General features: G+C 51.5%; 1 protein-coding gene across 1 annotated transcript; it reads left to right on the forward strand.

Moving 5' to 3' along the window:
• The first annotated feature begins 562 nt into the window (after positions 1–562).
• HEBP2 (heme binding protein 2) lies at positions 563–7,621 on the forward strand. Its single transcript, XM_045843285.1, has 4 exons — positions 563–1,003; positions 1,664–1,799; positions 2,828–3,008; positions 6,715–7,621. Exons 1-4 carry the CDS (start codon positions 911–913, stop codon positions 6,911–6,913), a joined length of 609 nt encoding a protein of 202 aa, XP_045699241.1. The 5' UTR covers positions 563–910; the 3' UTR covers positions 6,914–7,621.
• Positions 7,622–9,849: the final 2,228 nt, after the last annotated feature.

Genomic DNA, 9,849 nt, shown 5'->3' on the forward strand with positions numbered 1-9,849 from the left:
CTACTACCCCCTCCCCCCAGCCTGTTAGACCTGGTGGGAGGACTCAGACGTCTGGGGGTCATTGGGGGAGGGGGGGTCAAGACAGAGGACAGTTTAAGATGCTCTCCAAGCATGACTGGTCCATCCACTTTCTGCGGGGGTGGGGCGGGGAGCACTAGACCGCCTCCTAGGTGGAAAGTTACTCACACCTGGCTGGACTCCTGGATCCAATCCCGCTTGGAGCCCTGGGCCCACAGGGGTGCCAGCAAGGACCGCCAAGTTCAGGGTCGCCAGTGCGTGCCCACCCTCTAGCCGGGAGAAGAGGCCCCCTCCTGCCTTCCACTGGGTGCACCCTCCCGATGCAAGCCCAAGCTCACCCCTCCCAGGAGTACACCCGTCAGCAGAGCGGGCTCCAAGTGCGGGTGGGGCCGCAGGACAGGTTCCCGAAGAGCCGGTTGCACCGGAAACTCCGCCAGCCAGCTGCTCTGTCCTGCTCCCCCGCCCGCCCCGGCTCCCGCAGTAGACACCTCTGCGTTAAAAACAAGGGCACATGGGTGGAGGTGGGAGGGACCGCCAAAGAAATCCGAACCCAAGCGGGCCCTGCAGTCCAGTCCCCCGCCCTCACCTCTGCAGAGGGGACCCGGCAGGGGGCGCGGCCCGGGCCGCAGTTGCCAGGGGTTGGACTCGGGGCCCCTCTGGGTCACAGCCCCTCCTCCCGCCCAGGGCGGGGCAGTGCCCGGAGTACTCCCGCACTGCGGGTGAGAGGGACTCGGGGCCGCTGGCCCCCACTGGGCAAAACCGGGGCGGGGACTTGGGGACCTCAGCGGGCCGAAGGGCGCGCACACACGCAGGCGGGGCGGCCACGAGTGGCCCGGGTGCGACCTTCCCGAGGCCGATCGCCAGGGTCTTCCCTGGATCGCCGGCGCTGCCCATGGCCGAGGCGCTAGAGCCGGAGCCCGAGACTGCGGCGGCCCAGGAGGTGGAGACGCCGGACTGGAAGGCCCCGGGGGATGCAGACGCCCAGGTAGGAGCCTCCCGGGGGCGCGAAGGGTGTGGGCCGGGCTCGGGGGAGGCCTTCTTGGGGAGGCTTTGTAGTGAGGCCGGGGGTCCCGCAGGTATAAGTGAAAAGCACAGTTGTAAAATGGCCTGAGCCCCTAGCTCCACTCCTACAAAAACGGGAAAATTCTGTCGGTTAGCCATAACCCCGGGTGCCGGCCACATCTCAGTTTCTTTTCTTTGCCGAGGGTGGGGGGTGGGTTAGGGTGGTGGAATCGATCTTGTCCTGGAACACGCGGTGGAGCCCTCAGGGCCGAGGGGACCTAACAGCAACTTTTTCTTAACAAGAATTGGGCTGATTCCTCACCCCCCCCCACTCCCGCCTCACCATCAACGCCCCCTTCATGCCCCCCTCCTCAGCCGCCCTGCAGCCGCACACTTGGGGTCAGGGCTGAGGAGGGCCAAAGCCGCGGGGGCGCCGGGTGGCGGGTTGGGGTGGCTCCGGACCCCGCCCGGCACTAAGGAGCCAGAACCTGGGGCCGGAGCCAGAACCTGGAGCCGGACCCAAGTGGGGCGCAGCCTCCGGGCGGGTCGTCCCGTGGGGGCCCGAAATCAAGGCACCCGAACTGTTGCATGTCGCGTCCTGCCTTGCTGGCAGCGCTCCCCCAAGTTTTCTGTCCCCCTGCAGCCCGGAAGCTACGAGATCCGACACTACGGGCCGGCCAAGTGGGTCAGCACCTGCGTGGAGTCCATGGACTGGGACTCCGCCATCCAGACCGGGTTCGCCAGGCTGAACAGCTACATCGAAGGCAAAAACGAGAAAGGTGAAGGCAATTTACGTTGTAATTATAGAGATCATGGCCGGGCCCCCTGGCTTATTCTTGAGTTTTAGCTTATTAAAGAAATATCCTTTAGAATAGAAAAATAACCGGATCAACAAAAACTTGGTGTTTGAAGACGAGGCTCCTGCTCGGGATCCCCCGCAGGGTCTAGAGGACGGGATGTTGCTGGACCAGGGGCCTCTGTAACTAGTGTTCGCACCTCTTTACGGCAACGCTTCCGGATTATATCTGGTGACCAGTAGGGTGAGAGACGCCAGGAGGCAGATGGGCACAGAGAACATGGGATCCAGAGTCTCAAGACCCAAGTTCCGGTTCTGGCCCTGGCGGTATTCATATTCTAAAAGGCTGCTTTGCCAGTGGGACTTCAGTTTCCGAATCTTAAAAGTAAAGGACGGGGCCATGTGATTTCTGATCTTCTCTGCTATCACTAAACCTTTAGAATTTAGTAACCAAAAAAAGTAAGTGTTTAATATGGACAGTGGATAACTGAGTCATTTTGGCCTTATTTTTTAAAGATGAAAATCATCTAAAAGGTAAATACAGGGTGGGGCAAACATAGGTTTACAGTTGTTCATATGGAAAATAATACAATAATTAGTAAATGAGCCCTGGCTGGTGTGGCGCAGTGGATTGAGCACAGGCCTTCGAACCGAAGGGTCACCGGTTCACTTCCCAGTCAGGGCACATGCCTGGGTTGCAGGCCAGGTCCCCAGTGGGGGGTGTGGGAGAGGCAACCACACATTGATGTTTCTCTCCCTCTCTTCTCCCTCCTTTCCCCTCTGTCTAAAAATAAATGAATAAAATCTTTTAAAACAAGATCATACAAGAATAAGCTGTTTTGCCTACTCACAATGGTGAACTACTTTTGCCCTCTCTGTTTATGCCAATAGCATAAAGTAAATCATGAAACACAGATCCCGAAACAATAGGCAGAGTTAAAAGCGGTGACCAACACCCTGCATTTGCTTTCACGGTCTCCTTTGTGCTTAAAAAATATCTTTGTGGCCCAGAGATGAAAATAAAGATGACAGCCCCCGTGGTGAGCTACGTGGAGCCGGGGTCAGGCCCTTTCAGCGCGTCTACCGTTACCATTTCCCTGTACGTCCCCTCCGAGCAGCAACCGGATCCGCCCAGGCCCTCAGAGTCGGATGTCTTCATTGAAGACAGAGACGAGATGACCGTGTTTGTACGGTGAGTGGTGGAGAACTGATAGCCCGGCCGACTGCTCGTGTCACTGGCCTGCGCTCGCTGTTTCGCTCCTATGCAATTTCAGTAGGCTTTTTCCCTGTTCCATACAAACAGGTCTAACGCACATTTGCGGCGTTTTCTTACTGGCTTAGTTCTGTTTGTTACCAAGGGTCTGTTGCGATACAATCGATTCATTTAATGAAGTCTGTTGCATGCCTTCTACAAATCAGACACAATGCAAATTATTGCCTCCAAAAGCATAAGACCGCCCTTACCTGCTATCTAGCTAAGCCTGAACAAGAATACTTCCCACTTCTAGGTGCTGATAGCCCCAAACTCATCCCTTTTGTTCCCCGGCCCAAGAGATGGCTGCTGCTTCCTGAGGGTGTCACTGGTTTCTTTTTACTTTCTTTGACTTCTAATGCCTGTTTCCCTGATTCCTTATATTAAATTCTCTGTTGAAATTGAAAACACACACAGTACATGATAATAATAGTCTCACACCGGACTCCCTTTATTACTCCCTTTCGCTCCCTCCCATCCCCACCCACCTGTTAAGGAATCTGTCTCTGCTTCCTCACCTCCCACACACTCCGCAAACCACCACGGCCTGGCACAGCAACACCATCTCCGTGGAATTGCTCTTGTCGCCGTCCACAGTACGCTCGGTTTGTTACATAACAACAGACCCTTCCCAGGGGCCCCTGCGGCCTTTGCGTGTGGACCAGTCTGTTCCCTGACACCTGTCCATCCTGTAACCCCCTCGTCATTCCTCTCCTCCTCCCCAGCTCCCCACCCCAACAGTCTCTGTTGATGCCTGTTATCCGCCCTCACGTCCCAGCAGACTTGCTCCGGGTGATCTGTTCACAGTGCTTCAAATACCTGTTTCTAATGACTCTCAGATTTAGTGTCTCCAGCCCGATATCCCTACTCGCTGGGCATTTCCTCGTGGGGTAGGGGTGGAGATCAAACACAACAGCTCCAAAAACATGCCATTCACCCATTCCCAGGTTCCATGGTTGGTGATGTTACGTGGCCCCTGTCTCAGTAAAGGGCCTCATCAGCCTATCGGCCTCCCTGGCACGGACCTCTAAGGCCATGTCAGTGCATTGTTCCCTGACAGCTGGTTTCCAGATCCAGCCCATGCCCTTGAATGATCGTAAGTCTGCTCCCTTCCCTCCAGCCTCAGAGTTGCTTCCTCTTATGGGGACCACACCGAAATCATCTTTGTCTACTCCAGTGGGGGGCACGATACCCACGTCTATTGATCTCCGACCATGACTATTCCGCTTCCCCTCTGCCCACCCGTCTCTTCCTCCCTTCCCTTCCTCTGCACTGGAACTGTGCCTTCTGTACAACAGCAAGAAAGCCCCAGCTTGTCAGCTTCTTCTTGCTTCTGGGTGAAGTTCAGGTGGCTCATTCACATTGTACACAACGCCTGCTATGACGCGGCCCGGCCCTGTCTGTCCCACTGGCTGTGTGCCACTGACCGTCCCCCTATTCACAGAGTTCTCTGAGCAGGATGCATCCTTCCACATCTCTGCCTCTGACAGCAGGCGAGCCGCTAGACTCCCCTTGCCAAAATCTCTACATCTGGAACATGTGTATAATCACAGTAGCTGCCTGTGTCATAGGGTTGCCGTGACTGAATGAGTTAATGTACATAAAATACTTAGAACCTGAACACGCCATTTCACCCAGTTCTAGCTTCCTCTTCTCTTTCTAGAGAGCCCACTTTCGTCCTCTAGGGCTTAGAAGGACACCTCGTCTGTGATAACTTCCTCGGTGTCTCCAGTCAGCTCACACTCTGTCCTTCTGTTATTCTAAAGTATAATGACCCATTGACAGCCAGTGACTTCCCCAGAAATACAGCAGCACATTGCTCTGTCCGTGCCCTTCAGCTCCAAGCACAGCAGGTATGTGTGGGGAGGCTCAGTGTGTTTGTGACTGAAGAAGCACGGATGGATCCTTGTAGAACAGCATGTGTTCACAGAACAGAAGGTGATCTCTAATGAGGGGCTTCAGGATGTGATTTCAAGGAAGAAGTAGGATCTGCAAACAAATTCCCTTTTGGCAGAACGCACCAAGATTTGGCTATTGTTAAGGAAATAAATAATAAATTCAAGAGACAAAGTATTGCTTAACATGTAGTTCACGACTGTTATCCGTCAACACACTGAAAATTACAGAACTAGTCCTACACTCACTCGACAAGGATTTGAGCGAGCCTACGTGCCAACAATGATTCCAGGTGCTCGACAGACTGTTGAGTAGAATAGACGTGGTGTGGCCTGGACCCTTGAGAGCTTCCATCTTTATCTGAAGGGTGGGACTGGCCCTTTCTTGATAATAAAACTCATGCTAGAGAAGGCACACCAGGAATGGTCTTGGCTCTCGGTGTTTCCTATTCTTAGCCTTCGGAATCAAATCCAGCACATTCACTCGTCAGCAAGTCAGCTGAGTCTGCCTCGTGATGATTTAATGTCAGGGTATTTTAAAATTTGTGCTTAAATTTTTATTCTTTTTCCCCACTTTTAATTTAAATCTTTTTAAACAATAGGTTTTATTTATTTATTTTTAGAGAGAAGGGCAGGGAGGGAGAAAACACCAGTTGGCTGCCTCTCACACGTTCCCGACGGGGCGCCTGGCCCACACCCCAGGCGTGCGCCCCAACCAGGAATTGAAGGAGTGGCCTTTGAATTTCCAGGATGACGCCCAACCCACGGAGCACACCAGACATGGCTAATATGAAACTGTTGACTGTCTTTCCTTTCCCATCTCCAAAGCTCCCCTGTATCTCACCAAGATCTGACCAAGTTACATTTCTGCTCAGCATCCTGTTGAGATACTTAGAGAATAGCCCCCAAAGGTCTGAGGGTGATGCTGTGCAATGTTCGTCCTTCTGACCCTGACTCACTCCCTGCGCTCCCTTTGTGCCTCGCTGTGAGGATGCTTTGCATTTTTGGACTCCTGTTCTTTTTCTTATCCTCGCCCTTTCTCTGCCCAGCAAAAACACCCTCCATCCACACCCAACTCTGGCCACACCCCTGGTTTTGATTTAATCATACCCTCAGCATTCCTAAGCACTTCCATCCTGTCTCTGTTAAACCTCGTCTCGGGTTCTAGAGAGAGCTGCCAAGATGTTTGACTCTTGCTTTAGACTGTAAGTTCATAGGGTCAAAACTATATTATTTTCATCATAAATCAGTGCCTATCCTTTGCCCAAGGAGAGGAAGAAAGGGGAAATGTTCAATAGAACATTGGAACTCTGGAAGGGAGGCTTCTAAGTGGGTTTCAGTGTGGTCCTCTGACCAGCAGCATCGGCATTACTGGGAGCTTGTTACAAATACAGACTTTCAGGCCCCATCCCAGACTTCCTGAAGCTGCACGTCAGCAGGATTCGTAGGCACATTAAAGTCTGAGAAGCACGGAGTTAGAGGACGAGATGGTGTAAATTCCAAATCTACCTGCCAACAGCTGGGCCCTCAGTGTGCTGAGGCTGCACTGAGACTGGGTACCAGAGGGAGGCAGTGCTCAGCTCAGGGGCTGAGCGGGCTCGGGGGTTGAGTGGGCTCAGGGGCTGAGCAGGTGGAGCTCTGAAACTGAGCTTCCTCCAGCTTCATTGTATCAGCTGCAGCTTTGCCTTTCAGACTGACTTTGGCACCAGTACTAGGCAATCATTCACGGTTATTTACGTTCTTCTTTGTAGGTCTTTCGGTGGATTCTCTAGTGCCCAAAAGAATCAAGAACAACTTTTGACATTAGCAAGCATTTTGAGGGAAGAAGGAAAAGTTTTCGATGAAAAGGTGTACTACACTGCAGGCTACAACAGCCCTTTCAATCTGCTTGACAGAAATAATGAAGTGTGGTTGATTCAGAAAAATGAGCCATCCAAAGAAAACGAATGAGAAAATGAAGCGAAGCAGCATCGCCAGGGGCTAAACTGTTGAACACAGACAGCAGCACACCTCTAAGTAAAATGTAGGCCTAGGATCTTCTCCCTGAGAGTATGAACGGAGCTTATTTCCAATGTGCCTTTTAATGCTTGAAGCTGTATTGAGATACACAGATGAGAGGGGACAATCTTTTGTACACATGGACATTGGTCATAACCCTGGTGGTCTTTGGTTCTATGAGGCTCCAGGGAAATGTGAAGTTACTGCCCCTTCTTCCCTGTATCACAATCATGTTGCCTTTTTCTACCTGGGTTTGTGTCAGTTGGGTGTTATCCCCTCTAGATGTTATCAGTAAAATGTTAGAGGTTTCCTGTGCGGAACTGCTAGGCTGTCGGGCCTGGAGGGGTGAGGTCAGGACTGCACACGGAAACCAAGGGTCTTTAGCTGCCACGGTTACAGTCTGTCGAGTCCTGTTCCCCACCCGCCCACCACCCCCACCCCACAAAAATAGTTCTCATGGTACCCAAAAGTATCTAGAACATTTTTTGATGAATTCATATAAGTAGGAAATTCCCATCCTATTTTGATATTCAGTAAAGGTGTGCTCTTCCTGAAAATGTATAAAATATAAAAATTCAAGTGAATTTTTAAGTAATTTCATGTAGTACTTCTGGAGGTTGTATAAAATGACTAACTAATAAAAAAGTAGGTGGCACAAAATCAAGGAGGTTGAAATGTTCATTTCTGTTGGAAACTGACCGGAGAAGACAGACACTTTCTTTTTTTTTTTTTAATGATTTTTATTCATCCATTTTTAGGGAGGGAAGGGAAGGGGGAGAGAGAGAGAGAGAGAGAAACATCAATGTGCGGTTGCTGGGGGTTATGGCCTGCAACCCAGGAATGTACCCTGGCTGGGAATTGAACTTGGGACACTTTAGTTCCCAGCCCGCGCTCAGACAGACACTTTCTGATACTAGAAGTCAGCCTCAGGGACGGGCATTGGCTTGGCTGTGGACTCCGAGAGGGTGGCAGTTGTAGGAGTCAGGGAGAAAAGCAGGCTGGGGCTCAGTCACTGTCCAACGCTTAGAGCTGCCCACGAGTGACCCTTCTTCCAGTTCCCAGAGTGGTGTGGTTGAAGCAGGACCACGTGATGTCTCAGATAGGAGATCTGACAATCCAGTGGATGAGAGAGGATGGGGCCACAGGGTGCTTGCGATCCCTTCAACCCCAACGTCATATAATAGCTCTTGATATTAACCTCCCTGACCTGGATCCAATGGACTAACATTCCTGTGGTTAATGGTTTCCAAAGCTAACAATTACGGACAGGCTTCTGGGTGTGCCATCCCAGGGGCTTCACCTGAATCGCCACATGCAGCCCTCCGAAGAGCTCCCTGTGCCGCGCTGAATCCTCTCCACCTACTGATGAGGACACTGGGCACAGAGATGCTAGGTCACCGGCCCCAGGTGAAGTGAAGGAGAGAGGCTAATTCGAGCCCGGGCAGTCGGACTCCTCGGCCCACGCTGTTCCCCACGATGCCCCGCTGGCAGATGGCTATCCAGTGGGCCAGGGCTGTCTGGGGCCGTTCTCACATAGCACAGGCACATAATCAACGTGATTATAACCCCAGAGGTACCTTTAGACTAATTTTTTATTAGAAAACAAGCTAGATTTCTGGTTCTGAAATTATTATGGACATAATCTTAAAATCCCAGGTAATTATTTTCCAAAAGTATCTGCTTGCACCGACTATGTACTGATCCATCACCTTTCACCACTTGCCAGAGATGCTGCCTGTTTTTTTGAGCTCCTTCGCCACCCAGGCTGGAGCATACCCCCCTCCCCCCCGCCGGCCCCGCTCTCCCGACAACTGTCCACGGCGCTGGCCTCTCCTGGCAGGAATTAAATATTTCCAACCTCCTGTGCCGTCCTATGTCAAACAGGCATCTCTTATGCAGTAAATCCCACTTCAAGTAAGAGAAGCATATTTTTTGATTACCAAGATTTAGCAGGAATCTGAAACATGTGCAATAAAAAAATCAATTGTGTGCTATTCAAGTCCAGGGTGTCCCTTTCCCCTCCTTGTCCATAAATCATGAACTAGAACATTTTCCAGCTCTGAACTGATCAATCCAGAGAGTATTTCTCACGGTAGAGAATCAGTTGTTTCAATTATGTGGCTGACACCAATTATATAATATCCCTTACGTCAACATTTCTCTTGAGATTTTCCTTCTCTCGTCTATGGGAAATGCACACCTAGACTTTTCCTTAGGCTACACCTTCCACCTTCGCTGTTGGCCTAACTCTCGCTCCACCCACCAGCCCCTTGCCCTTCCTCCCGGCTCTCCCTCTCCACAGGCTTCAGTCGACTCTGCCGGACCGCAAACCACCCCCCAATATGAAACCCCAGTCACCCCTAGACCCGTCCCCCCTCCCTTGTGTGACTTTCCAGTTTCTCTGGAAAGAGTCGTCTAAGGGCTTCCTTGCAGCCCTTCGTGTGAGCAGGCACCCAGGGACCATGACAGAGGAGCAAGGTGTCCCCCCACCTCTGTGCTTCCACACAGGGCCGCTGCATTTGCCTATCCATGTGTCAATTTTTCATAAGACTGTATGCGTCTGTCTGAAGACAATTCATTTCAACTCAGTGCATTCATATATTTCTTTCTAGACATTACTTAACGTCCCCCAAATCTCATTTCCTCCCATAACATTTCATTTGAAATGTCATTTATTTTTAAATTCATTCTTAAATAAGTCATTAGGGAGTCCTCTCTGTGTTCCAGGAGCTGGAATACGGTGGTGAACAGAAATGCTCCCTCGTCAGTGACTTTGAAGCCATCAAATCCGACGTCTTTCACTCTTCTGTTCGGCCCACCTTCCACTGAGAATACAGCCATGCGCGGGACAGACAGGGCCCCTGTTTTCATGGTGTTTCCATTCCAGA

Source organism: Phyllostomus hastatus, unplaced genomic scaffold (assembly GCF_019186645.2).
Source record: "Phyllostomus hastatus isolate PE091 unplaced genomic scaffold, TTU_PhHast_1.1 phas_contig_40, whole genome shotgun sequence".
Classification (NCBI taxonomy): Eukaryota; Metazoa; Chordata; class Mammalia; order Chiroptera; family Phyllostomidae; genus Phyllostomus; species Phyllostomus hastatus.

What these genes read in the sequence shown, in the direction of transcription:
- HEBP2 (XM_045843285.1), top strand. Translation starts at nt 911, where the DNA reads ATGGCCGAGGCGCTAGAGCCGGAGCCCGAGACTGCGGCGGCCCAGGAG. An exon ending in CGAAGGCAAAAACGAGAAAG is followed by an intron (nt 1,800 to 2,827) that starts GTGAAGGCAATT and finishes TTTGTGGCCCAG; the next exon opens with AGATGAAAATAAAGATGACA. An exon ending in GAGATGACCGTGTTTGTACG is followed by an intron (nt 3,009 to 6,714) that starts GTGAGTGGTGGA and finishes TCTTCTTTGTAG; the next exon opens with GTCTTTCGGTGGATTCTCTA.